General features: G+C 40.2%; 1 protein-coding gene and 1 non-coding gene across 2 annotated transcripts in view; both read left to right on the plus strand.

Annotated features, from left to right (window-relative positions):
* Positions 1-1,189: 1,189 nt before the first annotated feature.
* LOC115029368 (U6 spliceosomal RNA) lies at positions 1,190-1,295 on the plus strand. The gene has a single exon (XR_003834920.1). It is a non-coding gene; the product is annotated as a U6 spliceosomal RNA (small nuclear RNA).
* Positions 1,296-10,342: 9,047 nt separating this feature from the next.
* Ndfip2 (Nedd4 family interacting protein 2) overlaps positions 10,343-23,915 on the plus strand; it is a 47,727-nt gene continuing 34,154 nt past the window's right edge. The window contains exon 1 of the mRNA XM_029469078.2: positions 10,343-10,688. Coding sequence (XP_029324938.1) covers positions 10,359-10,688 — 330 coding nt within the window. The 5' untranslated portion in view covers positions 10,343-10,358. The remainder of the gene's footprint in view (positions 10,689-23,915) is intronic.

Here is a 23,915-nt window from a genome sequence, read left to right on the forward strand (position 1 = left end):
GCATGTATATCTGTGCCCCTCTTACCAGAAGAGGGTGTTGGAGCCTCTGGACCTAGAGTCACAGATGGCTGGGAGCTGCCGTGTGGGTGCTGGGAATTGAACTGAGGTCTTCTGGAAGAGCGGCTGGTACTCTTAACCACTGCCCATCTCTGCAGTCCCATTTCTATCTCTTATGCCACACAGTATGGCACTTTCCAGTGGCAGTCCAGGGAAGGAATATGAACCACGCTTACTCAGTAAAACATGCAAGTAATAAATGAATGCTATACTCACCAATAGATATACAGTGAGAAAATAGGTATATAACCACACTGAACAATAGGAATAAATCTGAAAAATATAAAGTTAAACAAACGAAGCAATAAATTGAATGTAAATTTTCAAATAGTTAAAACCAATTTTTAGTGCTACAAGTATAAATAATTGTTACTAAGGACTGGACCACCAACCAAAGCATATACATAGAGGGGCCCATGGCTCCTGCCACATGTGTAGCAGAGGATGGTCTTGTTGGCATCAGTGGGAGGAGCGGCCCTTGGGCCTGAGGGGGTTCGATACCCCACTGTAGGGGAATGCCAGTGTGGGAATCCAGGAGTGGGTAAGTGGGTGGGTGGGGGGGCACCCTCATAGAGGCAGGGGGAGGGGTCTGGGATAGGGGATTTCTGAAGGGAAGACCAGGAAGGGGGAAAACATTTGAAATGTAAATAAAGAAAATATCTAATTTTTAAAAAAAGGAAGAAACAAAGGAAAAAAATAAATTTTGCTAGCAGTAATTTTTTTAAAGCTTTAGGTTCTTAGATTATTGGTTTTGATATTTCTATTTGTGTTAAGTACAAACACACATACATTTAAAACATAGGCACAGATTTACTTCTTTTGGGCATTTTAATGTCATTTTAATATATAAAGCTATTAAACAATAGTAAGAAATCTGTTTTGCCTCTTGAGAAGTGTAATTTAGAGAAGTTGACTGAAATTTTTGTGTCAAAAGTTTCAAAATGAGCCAAGAATATTTTAAATAGTTTCATACTATCAGGAAGTGCAAGGAAATTTTCTGTGATATTAATATACTTATTTTATTTAAAACGTAATTATTTTTTCTATGGTAGACATGACTGAAAACATACCTTTTAAGAAGAATGTATTCACACTATAATAAATTTTGTTTCCTCATATAGTAAAAAAAATAGTGCTCGCTTCAGTAGCACATATACTAAAATTGGAACAATACAGAGAAGATTAGCATGGCCCCTGCCAAGGATGACATGCAAATTCGTGAAGTGTTCCATATTTTTACCAGTACCCCTGGAACTCATGTCTCTAGCTGCATATGTATCAGAAGATGGCCTAGTCAGCCATCATTGGGAAGAGAGACCCCTTGGTCTTGCAAACTTTATATGCCCCAGTACAGGGGAACGCCAGGGCCAAGAAGTGGGAGTGGGTGGAGGGAAGGTACTGGGGACTTTTGGGATAGCATTTGAAATGTAAATGAAGAAAATACCTAATTAAAAAAATAGTTATTTCTTGTGCAAGGGAAAAGATAGAAAACAAGTCTCTTTAGAATTTTGGGAGTTCTGGAAATAATTGTATAGAGATAGAATTATTAAATAACTGTATCTGATAGATTCTGACTATACAGTATTATGTAGTTTACAAAAACCAAGATATAGACTTATGAGTTGTATACTTCCTTACATGTGATTATATTGAAATAAAATATTGTTAAAGTAAAAGTATAGTACATCACATCCCCCTTCCCGGGCTTGCTTGTATCTTTTGGTAAATTTCTTCAGACTGTAAGTTTTCTTTTATGTGAAAAGCAAGGAACAATAGTGCTCACTCCATGTGTTTCCTTGAGAATACAGTGAGCCAGGATGCATGAAACATTCAGCAAAACTGTGGCAACATCATTCAGGAACCATTACACATTATTACTGTAATTATGATGAATAACATGCCACGTCATCATTTTACTACTGAATAAACCACTTCAGACATATTTTCTATGGTTACGCACAGTGAAGTCTATTATTTTATGACTTGGTATGTTCAGTGTAAGCCCAGTCATTCTAGAAAAAACATGTGATGTGGCGAAGCTGGAAGACCTAACTCGCTTCAGTGTTACACAGAGATAATTTAAGTGCAAACATTTTATAGCTTTTTTTCTTTTTTACCCTGACAGCCGCTGGGTATAATAGGAACAGGGTCTCCTGGAACAACAGTCCTTTGTATTTGTAGCTTACATTTTTACCTTAAGCTTCACAACAATCTGAGAGACAGAGAAGGAATTATGATGATTTAAAGATGTGCAAACCAGCTCAGCAGGTTGAGTTACCCAAGAGCCCCATTGCAAAGACATGGCAAAGCTGAGAACAAGGTCACTGCAAACTTAGTTGGCTCATTCAGGAAGTGAAGGAAGGTGGGGGTAGCATAAGGTGCATAAGACAATGTCTATTGAGCAATAATGCACAGTGGACTTTTCTGTGATGTAAGTGTTCTATATCTATAGTGATCAGTATGGCAGCCACTAGACCTACCTGTGGTGACTGAATATTTAAAATGTGTCTTGGGTGAGCAAAAAAAAAATTGTAGTATCATTGAGTTTATACGTAAATGACCATGTGTGGCTAGGGCCTATCATACTGGACAGTGTAGTTATATTATTTTAGGGAACTTCAAAATGGCCATGGCCATAGAGTAGAGACTAGTCAAGAGAGAGACGATCTATTTACTTTATTGCTGCATTTAGGTTTTCTTACATCCTCAACTCTATGCAAATGAAAAGAATTGTTTGTGTTCAAACCTGAATATGTGCAATTGATGCTACCTAATGTATTTGTGGGGAAAATATTTTATTGCATTTGCCTTATATTTCCCAAAGCGAAAACCTGAAGAGAATTCATGCCAGCTTAGACTTCCTTTTTTATTTTTTGGCAATGCATTTAGTGGTCTTGTTTCTTCTAAAAGAATTTGACACACTGAGATCCTGACTGCTGGAGTTCTACCTTACTGGTTCACGATGGTGGTTGTGTTTTGAAGGACTATTTCTAGTTGGGTGAGGTGGGAAAAGGAGTTTGCATTTTTTAAGTTTCAACAGTTAAGGGAAGCAGGGTGGGAAGTGGTAGTTGACTGCAGGTAGAGCCTAAATGTCTAGCTTTCTGCTCTCAGCTTCAGTGTGTGAGTGTGTGTGTGTGTGTGTGTGTGTGTGCGGGTGTGCATGCGTGTGCATGTTTGACATGTGAACATGTGGCATGAGGCCGAGAGCGCCATGGGTGTTATTCCTCAGACACTGTCTACTTTGTTAGGCAGGGTCCCTCCCTGACCTGGAGCCCCCTGAACAGACCTGGCTGACTGGTCCCTGAGCTCCAGGAACCCACCCATGTCTGTCTCGACTCGGCTGCAACTACAAGCATATGGTACCATGTCTGACTTTTAAGTTTGGACTCTGGGGGTCAAACCTTACGGACTGAACTATCTCCCCGGCACCTAGAACCTCAGGTTTGTTTTTGTTTTTGTTTTGTTTTAAATGAAGACGTTGTGAGCCACCATATGGTTGCTGGGAATTGAACTCAGGATCTCTGGAAGAGCAGCCAGTGCTCTTAACCTCTACACCATCCCTCCAGACTCATAGAGGCAGGGACAGTGGGGATGAGATAGGGGGGTTCCGAAGAGACCTGGAAAGGGGAAAACATTTTAAATGTAAATAAAGAAAATATTAAAAAAAAAAGCTGAAAAAAAAAAAAAAACGAAGGCGTTGGCTTGGGGGCTCTTGTAGTTTTGGGTGGTAAGAACATAGAGTTTTATGATTCTGTCTTCTAGATCATTGGGTTCTAGTCAAGTGTTGTTAATCATATTATCTGCCCTATTAGAAGTAACAAAAACTTTGGCTTTCTACTAGATATGCTGAATGTGTATGCGCACGCATATGTCTGGATCATTTGTTTTTAAGGGTATCTGGAGAAAGACAGGTAAACTTATTGTTTTCGATTCAGAGGAACTCATGGCTAAAATTTGCTTGTTTATATGTTTATTTTGAGAAAAGAGTCTTGTTATGTAGCTCTGGCTAGCCTGGAATTTGCTATGTGGACCAGGCAGGCCTCGAAGTCACAGATAACTGCCTCTTTCCAAGAGTTGGGATTATAGGTGTGTGCCACCTTGCCTGGCTTAGAATATCTTAGCTACTGAAATTTATACGTAAAGGAAACATTACATACTAGTGACAGTGAGGTGAGATGTCAAAGGAACATCCTTTTGTTTCTTTGGCTCTGTGAGCCGGCCAGCCTTGTCCCTACTTGAAAGTTAAGGACAGGGAACAGGTTTCAGTTGCTTTGGAAAAGCAGCACTTGGGAAGACATTTTGCCTGATTATTATCTCTATTTACCCTTTTGGATGTTAGATGTCCTTTATTCTCAGGATTGCAAATAAGGCAGCTTCATATGGTGACATTATTGCTGACGTGCGACACTGTAGTGGTGAGACAGTGACTTAACATCAGATCACGTTTCATAAGGACACACAGATTCACTGTGGGGGAAAGAACATGTGCTCGCTAACATGTTAATGATGGTGTTCACTGAGGGCTGATACTCAGTAGACAGCCCTTGTCCTAGTGTTTTCCACCAACATATTCATTTTTCTTACACAGAGATGACATGTTAGTCAGTTAAAGGAAACCTGTCACAACAGGCAGTAAAGCTCAGGGTCACACCTGCTTTCTTACGACGACAGGGATCCCTTGCGGGGGTGGGTGGGGGAAGAAGACAAAATAATCACATAAAGCCCCGCTTTCGAATGCCCCAAGAGCTAAAAGTGTTCCTGGCACAGCAGAGATTATTTTAATAACTTATGTGTTGCTCAAATTCAAGTTTGAGCTCCCGCATGCAAAGTGTCTATTGATTTGTCTGCATTTGCTGTCCACAACCAAACATTAGGGAAAGATGAAAATGCTAATTATATCATCAGGACTGAAAGACAGCTAATCCGACTGCTGGTCTTCTTGGATTGTTGCCCAGTAGGACCTCCGTACATAACTACACCTAAGTACCTTATATGAGATTAGCCTGACAGGAACCAAATATAAAAAAAAAAATTTTAATCTATAAATCGACCTCTTTTGTGCCTTTCCTTTATTTCTCTTCTTTCTAGCCATGCCTTATCTGGATTTTACAGAACCACTTTAGCTTATGTTTAACCAGTTCAGCACATCGATATGGCTATTAATCGTTCAAAAATAGCGTTGCTGGGATGGCATTTTAAAGTACGACCGAAGTTCACAATCAGTTGACTTTAAGGGAAGGTTACCCTCTAGAGTCTGAATGGTCCTGATTTGGTCACGGAAGTGTACTTGAGAGCAGAACTTGGTTCCCTCTAAGATTTTTCTGCCTAAGACAGAAAGAACCTTTAGCTCCTGCCAGAGTGGATCTTCAGTTGCCTAGCCAGCACTTACAGCTACATGCGCTCATCTCTGCAAAACAAAACCGCTTATACTAAAAAAATAAGCAAACAAAGGAAAAAACAACAAAAACTCAAAGCCAAAAATACCTTCTTTTCGGTTGTAAACTTAACCTTTAACGGTGAGCCATCTCTCTAGCCCTCCCAAACACAGTCTTAATATATATATTTCCTCCTAGTTCTGTTTCTGTAGTGGAAGTCTGATACATGGAAGACCAGCTTCACTTTAGAGTTTCCCTTTCTACTGGAAGAGAATAAGGAGAGAGCAAAAATTATGTGCCTCGTCGTCAAATCGCTTGCTTCACATTTTCTCTCTGAAACTGTAGGGCTGAACAGATGACAGAAATCCCAGCTAAATATGGAACATGGTATGATGCTAAATTGAGGTTCAAGCCTATAACTGCTTTAAGGACAAATAGATACAGCAATACTGAGAAATTTTGGGTTGATAAATGTGTTCATTTTCATTTACTAAAGTGAAAAGCAGACCTTTTTTTTTTTTTTTTTTTTTTTTTTTTTTGTATGCTCGGAAATACATTTTAAAATGTTCAAGTTCAGCAAACGACAGTGGATTTTAGTTAGCTATAGATAGACATCTCCAGGAGCTGGTAATTTACTTCTTTCCAGTCACTCGGTAGATAAATGTACAAAGCATCTTATAGTCAGTCCATCAGTTAATTGTCAGGATTTGGGTCCCACTACCCACCAAATACTAGAATGTACTTTGAGGATAATATATATTTACAAATGATACAGTGTGAAAAGAGCAACACAAACAAATTCCCCAGGAGACCTTGGATCCTATGCCAACCTGTGACTTAGACTGTGGCTCTCTGTGGGCAACAGCATCTATCTCTACCACTTGTAAACTTATGAGACTCTTACTGAAGAATCTGCTATCTGTATGTGCAGCTCAAGAGACCTGGTTGGGAGAGAAGATGGCCAACGTAGTTACTTTACTCCCCGAGGGAATGGCTCTGCCTCTGGGAAGGTGGGAATAGTTCCCACTGAAAAGTAAGTCCCGATACAAAGAGTTAGCTATGACCTCATGTTTTGTTCTCTAGAACATCAGTGATCTTTAATGTGAAGGTTGAAGACACATTGTGTCGATTTGAGAAAATGCTAATGTAAAGTACTGAAAGTTACCATGGGGCATGAAAAACTAACAACACAAAGTGGCTGTGGTCATTTTAACACAACTTGTATAGCATCATTAATATCCTATCATTTTGCATCTTGGTACTTGCCTTGGCTGGGTTTTCCAGAAAGTAGATGCTGACATAATATTAAGAGTGTGAGATATTCACTGAGGACTAACAATGTCTGAATGGAAAGGGGGGCTGGCCAGGGAGAGCAGCTGTAATACAACGCAGATTCGACAAAGAACTCGCTCAAAGGTTTGATGAGTCCGGTTGAAAGAGGTTTGGTCTGAAAGTGGTTGGCTGTAAGAGATTAAGCTGTCACTGTCCAGCTGCCTAGCTCAGCGAATGGCTGGACGATGTTCAGAAAAGTGAATCACTGCAGGTCTAATGCTTCAAAGCCCACAGCTGGCTGGTGCTGGTGGCCCACATTCCTTACAGGTGAGCAACTGCACATTCCTGAAAGAGAATCTGGGGCAGATGTACTGCCCAGTTTGGCAGTGTGGCACCTGTAAACATCTGGGTGGCTGAGTTTGGAGATGGAATTTGATTGGGTTAGCGAGAAGTGTTAGTCAACTGCAGTGAAATTCTACAGTTTGACTTGAGGTGGCTTAGGACATCAAGTTTTATTTTTTTAGGTAAGTAGAGTGGACACTAAAAGCTCAAGTGTTGAAGATATTACCAGACACTGTTTAAGACCTCGAGAGAGTATTGTCATTTCCTGACTCCGTTCTCTCAAGAGGATTTCTTTTTCATCCACAAGGGATGGCTTCCAGTGCTCATGCTTTGTTAAGGTCATAGGTGAGTGGACAGGATGCCTCTTCAGCAATGGGAGCGCATGGTGATTCCATATGGACGAAGAAGGGTGGGACTGGCTGCTTATGAATCATTCCTTTATCTCTTCTTCACAGTGCCACAGTACAGATGACCAGGAAGGGGAAAGGAGACAGGGACTTGCCCTTTTTTAGGGTGCACTATTTATCACGGTGCTCAACATTGGGGACCCTTGTATCTATCAGCACTTACCAGTGACTTTAGCATTGGTAAAGTTGCTGCTCTCTCTGTCCCTTAGCTTCTCTCTCTGTTAAGACTAGTCATGCCTATCTACACCACAGAGTGGTGAGGAGGCTGAACTAACACTAGATTCAGATCTCACTGTCTCACTGTTCTTTCAAACTTCCTCACTGAAAATCTATTGTGTCATCGAATCATGTCGTCTGCTCTGTGAGAGTAGAAACATTCAGAGAACCTGGGTGTGGGTAAAATGGAAGAGTTGATATAACACAGGGTTCAGGGTGTCTATTTTGAGTCAGGTCTCTGATTTTTAATGGCCTCTTTTTCTTAGAAGTAATAAAATTTAGAGACAAGTGAACCTACACAGCTAATGAAAATAAAAGGGCACAGGAATTCAATTCTAAATTACCTTTATAATAACAAGTTATATTGGAATCTAATTTTTCTTTACTAACACTGGGTGTTGTTTAGCTCATGAAAGGCAATTCTATTCGGATGATACTGTAAGGAGTATCTTTATACTTGTGCTAATAATATCAATTAAATTAGGATCTAAAATATACTACATTGGAACATATGAAGAAAATTAGGTATGACAACACCAATTGCTTTTTATTATTGTTGGTCTGGCAATGCTAATATTAGATATTTTAAGATGATCCTAATAGAGATCTGATAAATCATCTGAAAAGTAAAAATATCAGAAAGACTTAACTTTTCTAGCTACAACTATACATAGGTTATTGAACTTTGTTGTATCTGGCCAGTTGTACCAGTCTCATCTGGCTTCCTTTCTTTCAGAAATCTCCTCTGCACATGTATGAAGCAAAGTGAGAGATGGTCTCCAGGTTTCCCTCCCCGGATCCCCAGGAGATCTCCACAGTAAGAACAGTTATGGAGAAAGGGCTTGATTATCTTAAAAAGGAAAGTTGGGCCAGATCAAATAGGGCTACAGATCTCAGGGTACAAGAAGCAGATGTTTGGGTTAAAAGATACCTTTTACTGGTCTGCCATAGTCTTCTAATTGTTAGAGAAACATGCTCTGTGCAGAGAGAGAGAGAGAGAGAGAGAGAGAGAGAGAGAGAGAGAGAGAGAGAGAGAGAAGAAGAAGAAGAAGAAGAAGAAGAAGAAGAAGAAGAAGAAGAAGAAGAAAGAAGAAGAGGAGAAGAGGAGAAGAGAAGAGGAGAAGAGAAGAGAAGAAGAGAAGAGAAGAAGAGAAGAAGAGAAGAAGAGAAGAAGAGAAGAGAAGAGAGAAGAGAAGGAGAGAAGAGAAGGAGAGAAGAGAAGGAGAGAAGAGAAGGAGAGAAGAGAAGGAGAGAAGAGAAGGAGAGAAGAGAAGGAGAGAAGAGAAGGAGAGAAGAGAAGGAGAGAAGAGAAGAAGAGAGGGAGAGAAGAGAGGGAGAGAAGAGAGGGAGAGAAGAGAGGGAGAGAAGAGAGGGAGAGAAGAGAGGGAGAGAAGAGAGGGAGAGAAGAGAGGGGGAGAGAAGAGAGGGAGAGAGAAGAGAGGGAGAGAAGAGAGGGAGAGAAGAGAGGGAGAGAAGAGAGGGAGAGAAGAGAGGGAGAGAAGAGAAAGAGAAGAGAAGGAGAAGAGAAGGAGAAGAGAAGGAGAAGAGAAGGAGAAAGAAGAAAGAAGAAAGAAGAAAGAAGAAAGAAAGAAGAAAAGAAGAAAAGAAGAAAGAAGAAAGAAAGAAGAAAGAAGAAGAAAAGAAGAAAGAAGAAGAAAAGAAGAAGAAGTAGAAAAGAAAGAAGAAAGAAGAAAAGAAGAAGGAAGAAGAAAGAAGAAGGAGGAAGAAGAAAGAAGAAGGAGGAAGAAGAAAGAAGAAGAAAGAAGGAGGAGGGAGGGGAGGAGAGGAGAGAGAGGTGTGGCTAGTCACAGGGTATTATGATGCGCCACAAAAACTGATTCTTTACCATTATCTTAGGAATATCTGAGTATTAGCACACACAAAAAAATCCTACCTCACTTCATTATTTTCTTCTGTCCTTCCCATTTCCCATTTCTAAAGGCCTCTTTCTCTGTATGTTATCAGAATATGTTTGAAGAATTTGTAAATCTCTTAGAAACAAGGGGGCAAAGGAAAGAGGAGGGTAAAGCCCTATTCAGGATTTTCAGAGTAATAAAACTGTTAAGTATGATATATAATAGGGTACATTTGTCAGAACTCCTACAACGTACAATGTTCAAAATGAACTCCAATGCAATCTATGGACTCTAGGTGATTGGCAATGGTACGTTGTCAAATGGGTTTAACATTTGTCACAAATGAGCTGTTCTACTGAGGAAGGCTACGCGTGCTCAGAAGCAAGACTTTTTTTTTTTCCTTCCTCGAAATTTTACTGTGACTTTAAAGCTGATTTTATATATGTATATGTGGTTTTTGTATATGTCTCTGATATTTGGTAATTCATTACTTCATTAATGATTTCGAATGAGCGCTTTTTTAGGCCTGCCCTGAGATGGATCTCTTTGAGATGCTCTAGGCTGGGGACTAGTAAAAGGGCGACCTGTCCTCAGGTGCTCTAGGAATGCAGCGCCTCCACTCTCCGCAGTGACGATGCATCCTCTCGCCCCACAGTGAAACCTGCCCTCACAGGAAAATCCAATCAAGTGGGACGATTTCTTTTTTTTTTTTCTTTTCCGCTTCGGTTGCCACCGCCCACTCTCGACTAGATGACAACCTAGAGGGCTCCCGGGGACTTGCCTGACTCTTCCATCTCCTCCCACCTAGGGACACCTCCGGAGCCGGGCGGCGGATGGGACGCCGGCGGAGCCAGAGAGCATGCGCGTCCGCGCCGAGCATGCTCAGTAGCGCGCGCAGCTCCCCGGAGCTCCGGCGCCGATCGGCGAGCGACGCGGAGCTCTCCGCTGGAGCCGAGGGAGCGACAGGAAGTGAAGCGGCCCCGCCAGGCGACCTCGGCGGCAGAACCCGAAGCGGCGGAAGAGGCTCTGCGGCGGCGGCGGCGACGACGTCGACCCGGGAGGCCGAGGGAGCTGAGCGCCGAGGGGACACGCCCGCTCGGAAGCCGGACCCCGAGGCGGGCAGGATGGATCACCACCAGCTGGGGACTGGCCGCTACCAGGTGGTGAGTGCGCGGGCCCCGGGGAGGACGGTGGCCTCGGGGCGTCCCGACGGGCCCCTTCCCGCCCAGCCCACCTCTCCGCCAGCCCCCGGCCGCAGCCCACGGCCTGCGTCCCGCCGAGCCCCCTCCCCGGCGGCGCTCCCCGACTCGCCCCGGCTGGCTTTCTTTCCCCTCCTTCTTCCCTGACTCAGACACCCGTGAGCAGTGAGTGGTGTCCCCCTGCGGCGGGGCTGGGTGCACGTACCTGTTAGGGAGGCGACCCGACCGGTGACCTGAATTGTGTGAGGTTATAGAGTGGGGTGCAGCAGGGCTAAAACCGGCGTGAGGGGTAGAGAAGAGCTGTGATGGGGAAGGTGCCTCTCTTCTAGTTAACCTTGTCATTTTGCCCTTTTCCATTGTGTTAGTATTACAGTGATCGGTTTTTTTTTTTTTTTTATCTGTTTCTGCTTTGCCTGTGTACGTGTGTGCAGCGCTTTATTAGAAAAAAAAAATCAAACCTTGTTTGAAATGAAATAGTTTTCATTTAATTCAGAGTTTTAAAACCACTCAAGTATGTAAACCACCAGCTATACTTAATGAGTGAAATGCGCCCTGTATTTTCTTTGTCAGAATCTCTGTATTTTACACCCTGTGTGTTCTAGTGATGTCATTGGAGATAAATAGTGTGAATAGCATTGTCAGCAATATTTACTTTATTGCGTTTTCACTTATAAACTTTTAGATAATTTAGTGGAACATAGTTACTGGGGGAGAGGAGAAAAGCATTTGTGCATATTGTTACTATTGCGTGTCGGGTTTATAAGATGGCACAGTTAGTCCTATATGTCATATTTTTTGTCTGTCTGCACGTGTGTTGTGCCTTTTGACAAATCTGAAGGATTGTGGTAGAGACTTAATTTTTCATTTTTTCTTTGGTAGGAATTCTGTGTCATTTGCGTTTATTTGCTATAACATGGCCAGGTGATTCAGATTATGAATTTTCTGAAAATTATCAACATTTTCAGAATGGCTGAGGAAATAGAAATCTTGCCAGTTTATTGAAGGTGCCTTTCAAGTTGTCAGTTTTGGGTAACTATATTTTTTAAAAGACATTGTTCCCTTTCTAAGTGTTTGAAAAAAAAAAGCCACAGTTACATCTTGGATAATTTTATCATTGATACTTGTTTTATTTCTTAAATCTTACCCATTTCTGTTTATGTCTCTAAGTGATATAATTTGATTTGAAGTCTTTCTTTGGGTTGCTTTTCCCTATTGGGCTCAACCATGGATGATACTTAAAATAGTGTTAATAGTTTTCATTTATTATATTGTCTCTTTTGCTTTTGATAGAGGTAACTAGTTGAGACCCTACTTTTGTCTAAACTTTGAAAGAAGGTATAAAATACTACATTTTTTTTTCTCCCTTCAAAACTGAAGCTGTGTCCTATGGAGACTTTGAGTGGGTGGAGCCACTCTGCAAGGGCAGAGGGCAGAAATCAGTCATTCTAAATAAATTATTTCTTTTAGAATATTAATTTTTTTTATAGGGAGAAGCATTGGAGAATTTTATTATAGTCTAAATTTGTATTTTCATTCTTTTACTTTTGTGGTTACATAGTAAGTTCGTGTGTTTAGGATGATACCCTCCCCCCTTTTTTTTTTTGAGAGTAGCTTTGTCTGGGAAAACGGCATAGATACAACTGGGTTTGAGTTTTGCGTGGACTCGGTAGCTGGGGTTCAGTCTGGAAGCCTAGCTTATGTAATGGGCATGCCTGTTTTATGGCTACCTTTAGGTCAGGCCTTATTTTGAAACTCTAGAATGATTAATAAACTGGAGCAGTAAACAACTTTGTTAGCGATGATGAGGTCAGGAGATAGGGAACTGTACATAGGGGCGAGAAACACTGTGCTGTGTGGATTTACTCTTATTTAAAGAGCTAAAACTCAGCTCTGCATACTGGTGATGCCCGGTGATCAGAATGGCTTACTGTCTTTAATCCATGTATACAGTGTATCCAGGGCATTTTCTTTTCTTTAGGCCATCCAAAGGGTTTATTCTCTTATTATTGCTTTAGCCAACATATTAAGTATTGGATTTTATAAGTCCTTTTTGTACTTTTGTGTCCTACATATGCATACATATGTATATATAAATTTGAATCTACATTTCCTCTTAGGATAGAAAACTTGCCTTTTTCTCTCCGAATCTGGCTTATTTCACTTAACATATTGTGTCCCCCACCCAAGTTCCATCTGTTTTCCTGTTTCCTAAGAATGTTGTAGTTCATTCTTTTCAGCTGAATAATATCCTCATGTATATATACATTTTCTTTGCCCATTTATCTGTGGCTGGGCCTCCAGGCTGTGTCCACATCTGGATGAATGTTATTTTTAGCCAAGCCAGACTGGCCTGTGCACATTCTGGATAAGCATTCAACCACTGAGAAGCCAAGGAGCTCACGATCCTCCTGCCTCAGCTTCCTACTCGGCTAACAGCCACACATCACCATCCCTGGCTATAATAATGTCCCCCCACCCTATTCCCTATTCATTGTTAGAGACCCATAACAATAGACAAAATGTACAGCTACAATGTCTTGCTAATTTTCTAATTTCAGGAAAAAAAAAAGATAAGGCATGGTGTTTACTTTCAGTGTGTTTTGGGAGACTGAGTTGTGCTTGATAGGAAAAGAGCGATGCGCCACACTGCTTAGCTAACTTGCTCTGCGTCTGCCACTGCAGCTTGCACTCTGCTTTGCTGGTGTCTACTTTGAAGGCTCAGGGACCCAAAAAGGTGACTATTAAGATTTAAAAGGTATTTTTTGAATAACTAAATTGGCAGTGTTACACAATTAGCAGTAGTTTCCTGAACTATATACTAGGAGGCCAATAATAGGACTTCTTGGACTACATCTAACATCATCACATAGTGAAAAATTCTTTAGTAGAGAGTAGCTTAGATTAGTTTACTGCGGTTATTCTTGATATTTGACTGCATAGTGTTTTTGCTTCTTTTACATTTTAAGATAATAGTAACAGTTCTACAATGTAAGCTTTCTATGAAACAAAATTTGAAGTATGTGTGCTATAGAGAGTTCTGAGTACTTCTGTATTGGGAGAATTTCAGCTGCACCTGATAAATCGGCTAAGGAAGGAGGTTTGAACTGCTAAAATCAAGTTAGTGAGCTGAGATGTAGCCCAGGTGCTTGGCCTAACCTGTTTGCACTTAAGGCTCTGGTTCCCTCTCCAGCACCACAGACAACAAAACAAAAGAGGCATTAATGTCATCTAGACTTACATTTAGGTTTTGTTTGCAATGAAAACGAAAACCTAATTCTTTTTTTCGAGACAGGATTTCTCTGTATAGCTCTGGCTGTCCTGGGCTGTCCTGGAACTCACTTTGTAGACGAAAACCTAATTCTTTTCTTTTCTTTTCTTTTCTTTTCTTTTCTTTTCTTTTCTTTCTTTTTTCTTTCTTTCTTTCTTTCTTTCTTTCTTTCTTTCTTTCTTTCTTTCTTTCTTTCTTTCTTTCTTTTAATATGTGTGTGTGTCACACATGTGCTGCTGCCTAGGGAAGTGAGAAAAACTCCTGGAGCTTTAGTTTCGGATGGTTGTAAGTCATCTGATGGTGTGAGTGCTGGGAACTGAACTCTGGTCATGTGAAGAGCATCAAATACTCTTAGCCACTGAGCCATCCTGTTCGCCTTTTGTTTGCCAGTTTTCAAACATTAGATGAGTCACTTCATATCTTAAAGCATCATTTCCTCATATTAGTACAACCTCATAGTTATCATGAGAATTAAAATACCATACTATAGGTAAAACAAGAGCAGTGGTTCTCAACCTGTGGGTTTCGACCCCTTTGGGGGTGAAGTGACCATTTCACTGAGGGTCACGTGATCAGATATCGTTCATATTTATATTATGATTGATAACAGTAGCAAGAGTGCAGCTTTGAAGTAGCCACAAGAACAATTTTATGTTTGGGGGGGGGTCACCAAAACCTAAAGATCCGTACTAAAAGTTTGTAGCTCTAGGAAGGTTGAGAACCACTGATTTAGAGCCTGTCACATGGAAATAACTACTATTTCCACAAGCTAATGAATTAGTCTGTTAACGTTTCATGGTGGTTGGCAGAAAACAGAAGACTCGTAAGTCAGAACAAATGGCATTACTCATGGTACAGCAAGCAACAGGAACACAGCGTATTTGCGTCCTTTTCCTTATTCCAAAGTCCTCTGAGGTTAATGAGTGTTTGGAGAGACACAGCAATGAGTCAGCCAGAGTGGAGAACCTAGCTCTTTATATTTATCTATCTACTTTGTAGGAAGCAGCTAACACTAGCAAACAATGATGGTTGGTTTGGTTCTCTCTGTTGTCTGTGTAACTCATTACAAGGAAGGTAACTGACATCAGGAAACTGACAGCTGTGCCTAGGACAGCCCCCTACGAAGAACGAAGATGCTGAGATGCTTTCAGGCCCAGGACCACTGCCTCACCCAATAAATAGACCATTCTAAGTGTCTAGTAGAAGGTGAATTTTAGGTGTAGTTGTTTGTTTTCATTTTCCATTTTAAAGAAACACCATAGTCTTAAACTGTATGATGTTTTCTAGTTATCTTTTTTGTCTCTCCTGATTTCCGTGACCTTCATTTGTTTCTTTTGAATTTATCAATATACATTATCTGTCTTGTATTACTGCTTTTTATGTTCTCAAGCTTGCCCAGTTGCTTAATCTGCTACATCTAGGCTCTTGTCTACATTAGGTCTCTTGTTATATTGAGGTTGAATTTTGTCCTCAGAACTTTTTAAAATTCCTGATATTTAGCAGCTTTCTTTTGACATCTTTGTTTTTTATTCTCGCTGTGAATTCTTCCCGGCTCCTTGAATGCACATTTTTTCATGCTATGAAATAATTGCTACTTTCTTCTGTTGCTTGGCTGCTCTTTAGTGTATTGTTTGTATGGCATGTTCTTTTTCAGTATAAATTAGGCTGGCTTGCTTGTTTGCTGGCTTTCTTTCTTTCTCTTTCTTTTTGTTTCTTTTTTCCCCCTCAAAAACCTTCAGTGGTTTCCTTTTAAAACCCCATTCCATCATTCAGTGGTGTTTACTATTAAAACTTTCAAATAGGTAGCAATATATAGAAAACTGGAAGAATAGTTTTTAAACAGTTGTTACATTCATGCTGTTGTATGTCTTCAGTGTCATTTTACAATTGAAATATTTTTTTATATTCTGTGAGCATTTCATATGTGCATACAGTGTATTTTGATCATATTCATTCCTATTCCCCCTCTTAATCCTTTCCCCGATCTACTCTCACTAGATTCCCTCCTTACTTAGTGTCCTTGCTTTAATATATCTATCTTTCTTTCTGTCTGTCTGTCTTTCTTTCTTTTTCTTTTTCTTTTTTCAAGACAGGGGCTCACTTTGTAGACCAGGCTGGCCTGGACAGAGCGTACAAATTAAAGGTGTGGGTCACCATGTCTAGCTCCTCTTTTTAATTTTTAAACTTTGAGACAAAGTTTCACTCTGCAGCACTGAGAAGCACAAGTACCCAGTCTGATTCTTTGTTGTTTTCAAATAAAACTCAGTGTCATCATACAGAATGTTCCTTAAGTCAGGAAGGTTTTCCAGAACCTCTGCCAGTCAGTCCCTATCCCCAAGATGATTTGTCACTTTCAGTAGTGTAGCATATAGAACCCACAGCTTCTTTCATGTAGAGAGAAGCTTTGAGATAAACCCAGGTTGTTATAAATGTCAGTGTATCATCTCTTTGCAATTGTATAATTTTACCTGATGACAAATTGTGTGAATATACATTTCTTATCTATTGCTTTGTTGGTGGACAGTTGGTATGTTTTAGCTTTTGGGTATTATAAATGAAGCCTATGAATATTCTTGTATCAGTCTGCTTGTGAGCATGCACTTCTTTTGGTAAGAATTACTGGGCAGTAACATGGTTACACAAGAAATCACCACATCTAGACTTTTTTTTCCTCCTGAAATAGGTGTCTTTTTTTTTTTTTTTAAACTTCCCTCATCAACAACTTTTTGATCTTTAAAGTTTGGACCATTTGGGTCTTTAAGTCTTTTTTCTCCTCTGATGAATTCTTTTCATGTTTGAAGTCTTAGTTAGCATCCAGGTTCCTAGCACGGGCCTTTCACTCCTGTATGGACTCTTATCTCAGCATCCTTCCCTCATTCATTTATGTACTGATTGCTAATGTCTAGCAGACTTACTTCTTGTTAATTCTTCAACCATAATCTATTCTATTTCACTTCCCTTACTTTATATCAAGCCATAATTTGGTTGATTTGCCTCATAAAATCTTATTTTTTAAAATTTATTTTTGTTTTATGTGCATTGGTGTTTTTTTGCCTATGTCTAGGGTGTCGGATCCTGGAGTTACAGACAGTTGTGGGCTACCATGTGGTTGCTGGGAATTGATTCAGAGTCCTTTGGAAGAGCTGTCGGTTCTCTTAACCATTGAGCCACCCATCTCTCCAGCCACTAAAATCTTATTCTTAAATCTAAGAATCCCTTTAAATCTATAATTAAAAGAGTTGTTGGAGCTACCATTTATACAGGGAGAAGTCGAGACTGTCCATATTAGAAAAGTTGTTGTCTTGAATTGCATGCTTGGTCATCTGTCTACCATGGAGTTAGTACTTTCCTCAAAGACACTTAGTGCTTCTGTGAAGGACTGATTTTTTTTTTTAAATCTTTAAAATAGACTTTTAGCAGATTCAGAAAATCTGTACCTGAGAAAGTTTCCATGCAAGTGTTTTGTACCAAGTCATTCATTTGCTGAGGTGTGCAGCAGCACTCTGATGTCTTGTCTTCAGTTCTTTTGTATTGTTTTCCAGTGCATCGTAAAGCTCTCTTGCCGTTTTGTGCATATCATAAGAATTGTACCTGTGTGTTTGACTTGAATGTATTCATTAAAACATCTATATGCATGAGTCAATCACTGAGTTACTGCAGCGTTCGTGAGCAATGCTGACTCAAGTGCAGACCCTCATTAGGTCTATTTGAGCTGTATGTATTCTAGTACTAGTGTCATATATATGTAGTAATAGTTATATGATTTATATTGTGAAAATACTGTGACACAGACAATCCATAAGCTGACTCCATGGATGCTGAAGAGGTGACTCGGGGGTTAAGGGTCTATACTGTTGCAGTGCACTTGAGTTCAGTTCTCAGCATCTTGTGTGGTGTTTATTTACCTTCAAGGTCACCTGCTCACGTGCACATACTTCCCCCTCCGACATATACATAACTAAAAACAATAAAAATCATTTTAAAGAAAATGTTAAGTATGTTGATAGGAACACCCCAGTTCTCTGTGTGCTTTTTTATATCTTTTTTAACATGCCTTCTAATATGGCCTTGGCTTCTGACACCATAGGAGGAGGAAGCTGCTGCTATTATTTTTTGTGAGATCTAGGATTCAAAATTTAGAGTTCAATTTCTCTTGCTATTTATTTATTTATTTATTTATTTATTGTCAAGGCAGTGGTAAGACCAGCCCTTGTTGGAAAGGCAAGGGAATAAAAGTTCCCTGCCTCAGTGTCACATTTGTTTTGAAACATAGTCACACACTAGCTCAGGCTGGACTTTGAACTCTTAGGCATTATCCTGCCTCTACCTCTGAAGTTCTGCAGTTATAGGCATGAGATAACACACTGGCTCCACCCCCATCTCTTAGTGGCATAGAGGATACACCTATATTGAGGGAAGAAATTGATGTTTATTTTCGAATTTTACATTTTGACCCTTCAGTAGTCAGGCTTCAATTCCACGGAAATCGGAAGATCAAATGGGTGAGGGTACGGCATGGTAATGTTAGGTCTACATGAATTTGTTGGCTGAAGACAGAAAGCCATGAGGCTTCTGTGAGGTGGGGTGGGCAGGGGCCAAAGCTAAGCATGACTTGTAGGAAGTGGAGCTCTATCGGTGACTCTAGGTTCTAAGTTCTGTTTCATGAAAGTAGCCCGGTTTGGGTACGTAAGAGGACAGAGTCAAATAACAAGTGAGATTGGCCTGAAGTGAAAACAAATCAGCTCATCCTTCCGTAGTTTGTTGCTTCAGTTCACGGCAGACAGACCTCAGGTCCAAAGGTTTGCCATTCCCATGCTAGGACCAGTCATTATCTGAATTGGCAGTGGTATAGAGAGAGGCTCTGCTGATTTGCTGGCTGCTTAAAGCTCTAAGGTGATGCCAGCCTAAAATCCATGGCTACTACCTTTATGAAGCTGGAGACAAGCCGAGTGAGAAGGTGATGTGGACTCAGCTCTTGCAGGAAAGGTCATCTTGAGCTGGGATTGCAGGTCCCCAGCAATGCTTCATGCCAGTCTCCTAGACAACACATACAGAATTTAGATTCAAAGATAAGAGTGTTAAGAATTTTCAGACTGTGACCACAAATTACATTAAACAGTTTTAAATTACGTGTATATGTGCATGTCTTTGTGTGGATTTACACACAAAAGTGCAGTGTTAGTGGAGGCTAGAGCTTAGGGCATTGTGAGCTACAGAATATGAATGTTGATAGCTGATTTTATATCTTCTGCAAGAGAGTTAAATGCTCTTAGACACTGAGCCCTCTCTAGCTTGTCATCACGTGTTTTATAGTGATTATTTAGCAGTTATAGTCTCTTTATTCTTTTCTTGGTATCCAATTTACATTCTAAAATATTGTCTAGTTGTGTATGAATTGGTAACATATTATCTTGGAATTCTGTTTGAATTCTATATAGATAGTCTTGACATGAATTAAAATAACCAATGAATATAGTCTGCTGACATTTATTAATGATAGTGTACTGATGTGATCATTATAATTAAGGCTAGCCTTATCTACCATGTGATTTTTTTTAATGTTCTTTTTTTTATTGGGTATTTATTTCACTTACATTTCCAATGCTATCCCAAAAGACCCTCACATGCTCCCCCACCCACCCACCCACTCCCACTTCTTGGCCCTGTCGTTCCCCTGTACTGAGGCATATAAAGTTTGCATGACCAATGGGCCTCTCTTTCCACTGATGGCTGACTAGGCCATTTTCTGACTCATATGTAGCTAGAGACACGAGCTGGGTGGGGGAGGGGGGGAGTGGTACTGGTTAGTTCATATTGTTGTTCCACCTATAGGATTGCAGATCCCTTTAGCTCCTTGGGTACGTTCTGTAGCTCCTCCTTTAGGGGCCCTGTGATCCATCCAATAGCTGACTGTGAGCATCCACTTCTGTGTTTGCTAGGCCCTGGCATAGTCTCACAAGAGACAGCTCTATCTGGGTCCTTTCAGCAAAATCTTGTTAGTGTATGCAATGGTGTCAGCATTTGGAGGCTAATTATGGGATGGATCCCTGGATATGGCAGTCTAAAGATGGTCCATCCTTTCGTCACAGCTCCAAACTTTATCTCTGTAACTCCTTCCATGGGTGTTTTGTTCCCAATTCTAAGAAGGGGCAAAGTGTCCACACTTTGGTCTTCGTTCTTCTTGAGTTTCATGCTTTTAGCAAATTGTATCTTCTATCTTGGGTATCCTAAGTTTCTGGGCTAATATCCACTTATCAGTGAGTTCCTTTGTGATTGGGTTACCTCACTCAGGATGATGCCCTCTAGGTCCATCCATTTGCCTAGGAATTTCATAAATTCATTCTTTTTAATAGCTGAGTAGTACTCCATTGTGTAAATGTACCATAATTTCTGTATCCATTCCTCTGTTGAGGGGCATCTGGGTTCTTTCCAGCTTCTGGCTATTATAAATAAGGCTGCTATGAACATAGTGGAGCATGTGTCCTTATTACCAGTTGGAACATCTTCTGGGTATATGCCCAGGAGAGGTATTGCTGGATCTTCCAGTAGTACTATGTCCAATTTTCTGAGGAACCGCCAGACTGATTTCCAGAGTGGTTGTACAAGCTTGCAATCCCACCAACAATGGAGGAGTGTTCCTCTTTCTCCACATCCTCGCCAGCATCTGCTGTCACCTGAATTTTTGATCTTAGCCATTCTGACTGGTGTGAGGTGGAATCTCAGGGTTGTTTTGATTTGCATTTCCCTGATGATTAAGGATGTTGAACATTTTTTCAGGTGCTTCTCAGCCATTCGGTATTCCTCAGCTGAGAATTCTTTGTTCAGCTCTGAGCCCCATTTTTTAACAGGGTTGATTTTCTGGAGTCCACCTTCTTGAGTTCTCTCTCTCTCTCTCTATATATATATATATATATATTCTACCATGTGATTTTCAGTCGTCATTATTGTTATGGTTTCATTTAGAAGTTTGATTACTAAGCTGGAATTAAGGTGTGGGTAAAATTCTTGTTAAAGACATGCCAAGTGCAAGTTGGGAGATGCTGCAGTAGTTTAAGATTTACTATCAGACTATTTCACTGTTTTGACTTGCTTACTTTTGGGATGTGTTTGAACATGAACACATTAATAATTTTAAGTTCAGGAATGTGCTGTGTTTCATCTGTGATATATCTCCAGAATAATTCCTAAAATTATGTAGAGAATCATGCCACTTGGACAGCAGATGTGAGAATAAGAGATTAAACTAGGATTTATTTTATAAACGTGTCTTTTAGTGTGACACTGTTAACCTCTTTACTAATAGACATGTAGACTCTCTATTGGAATGAAGTCTTAATGGCAGTTTTTAAAGGTCATTTGTTTTTTACCTCAGGAGAGCTTTTATTGAAGTCAGATGACATTTTGTGTAATTTCCTCCAAGAGACAAGGGTATTGAGGTAAAACTTGAGACTTTAGTGGATTTGCTTATAACCCTAGACAAGCTTAGCTCATCTCTGTGTAGTTACGGCATCAGTACACTCTCAGCCATATCTACATTCTTAATTCTCTTGTTCTCTCTCCTTTGTAATTACCAAGCTGCGATTGGCCTTCTAATATTTAAATATACCTCCCCTCTTTTCTGTCTTCCTATCTTCTCAGGACTAATTTCTAGTCTTGGTTTGTGTGTGCATTTCAATGTTCTTTTCTCTGGAGAGTGCTCTCTGTCTGCCTCCCCATTGCCCTTTCCTACGTTTTACTTCCAAGTTATACGTGTGCCCTTTTAGCACTGTGAACTTATGCATGCTTAAGTTATACATGCCCTGTTAGCACCATGGACTTATGTGTGCTCAAGTTATACGTGCCTTTTTAGTGGACTTAGGCTTGCTTTGCTCTTATTTTGTTGTATATTTGCTTACTGGAATAAATCTATAGCAAGGAAGAACTAAATTTGTCTTGATTATAATAGTATATTATAGGCTGTTACCTTTTGTTGTGGGCCTCTTTATCATTGGGATAAAATGAATAACTTCTGGAAGAAATATGAGCTAGATGTGGTGATGCACACCTGCAGTCGCAGTGCCTGGGACGCTGAGGCAGAAGGGTTATGTGTTGAGGCTTGTCTGGGTTACATCATGATACTATCTCTGAAAACCAGAGCAGGCAAAAATACCCGAGAGAAAATGAAAATAAATAGCTGATTTTTTTCTGAGTAGTTGGAAATGTAAATAAAGATATATGAGTGTATTATAAAGTTCTGTACTAGAACAATAAAGTATACTGTACAACCTATATAATCACATCATTCATGTTCAACATTAGGATAGGTGCTGTGTTTATATTCTGTTGCTACTTAATTCTGATATTTTTAAATAATGTCTCTTCTATTTAGCAGCTTGCATTTGTAAGATAGTAACCATGGGTAGATTGTTGTAGCCATGAAAAGAGAATAGTTGTTCCTAGGTGTTTTGTAAGTAGGGAGTACTGATTTGTTTCTTCAACCATCCGGAACAGCCATGCTTCAGCAAGGAGAATAGAGGAGCCTGACTGTATGTCAGTGCTCATAACCTCTGAGCCATCTCTCTAGCCCCAGACAGTGACATTTATTTAGACCTAAAATGAGTGATTTTAATATCAAACAACAGGGAGTAAATGTCTGTGCATATTATCAACTGAAAGAAGCCAGAGTGACAAATCTAGGTACTGCATGATTTCAACTATATGATATCCTGAAGACATTATTTTTGGCGACAGTTAAAAACATTATTAATGCTTGCTATGTCGTGGTGAGGAAAGAGTTTAGGTTGCGTGTACAGAGGAGTGTTAGTGTAGTGAAGCCTCTGTTGGTACTGTTAGGAAGGATGGGGTCCTTTGACATTTGCCATCAACCACACAATTAACAGCCAGACTGAACTTTGAGTGATGATGATGTGTGTCGAGTGTCGGAGTGGGCCCATCGGTTTTCACAATCGTACCAGTTTGCTGGAGATAAAGAAACTAGGGAGAGGGTCTTGCATCTCTGGGATAGGGTTAGATGGGAAGTTGGTACACTTGAGACTGACATTTGCTGTGAGTTTAAATCTAAAAACTCACTAAGACCTATTATATGGTAAATAAGTTTAGGGATGTATTATTGCTAACTTGGATAGAGAGGGGAAGGGAATTCATTGTATATGTTTACACGGGTGTTTGTCTTCTAATAATCCAGAGTTACTCAGTTTATGTGTTAATACCTTGACAACTTTTGAGAGTTTTTGCTTTTGTATGTAAGTAACACTGTGATGGACCAGCCTTTGAATAGCGTCTGCAGTGGTATCTTGGCACTTGCTACTTCCCGAATGCATCAGCAGCAACAGCACGCCCTAGTAACTTAGGTCACTGTGTTTCGTTTTGCTTGAGGATTCTATTCTTAGCCTCTTTCCGTTTGTAAAGGGGAGAATAAAGCTTTCTATGAAGAAGTTGGCATTTTGGTCTGGTCCTTGGTAGCCTCTGTCCACTGTTACCGAGGATTTCATACAGTCAGTCTCCTCTATTCTCCTTGCTGAAGCATGGCTGTTCCCTAGAGCGCCTTAGTCATTAGAACCTACAGGTTCTGTGTATCAATGGGACTGAGTCTATTTACCGTGTCCAGTATTATACTAGGAGCTTATTAGGTTTAGTAAGTGGTGGTTGTAAAACTAATTAATGACTGGTTGGCTGAGTAAATAAGGCTGCATGAATCACAGAAATAAAGTGAAGCTTAATAAGATCAATAACGCGCTCAAGCTTATTTGGCAAGTAGGATATCTATATCTTAAATTTAGATATCCTGACACCAAATCATGTTCTTTTTTTAGTTTATTTAGTTAGTAATTACGCTCTCTTTTAGAACAGCCCTTCTTAGCCTGTTGGTTTCCATCCCTTTGGGGTCAAATGACCTTTTCACAAGGGCCACCCAAGACCATCAG

Source organism: Mus caroli, unplaced genomic scaffold (genome assembly GCF_978045245.1).
Source record: "Mus caroli unplaced genomic scaffold, Mus_caroli_1 scaffold_12, whole genome shotgun sequence".
NCBI classification, from domain to species: domain Eukaryota; kingdom Metazoa; phylum Chordata; class Mammalia; order Rodentia; family Muridae; genus Mus; species Mus caroli.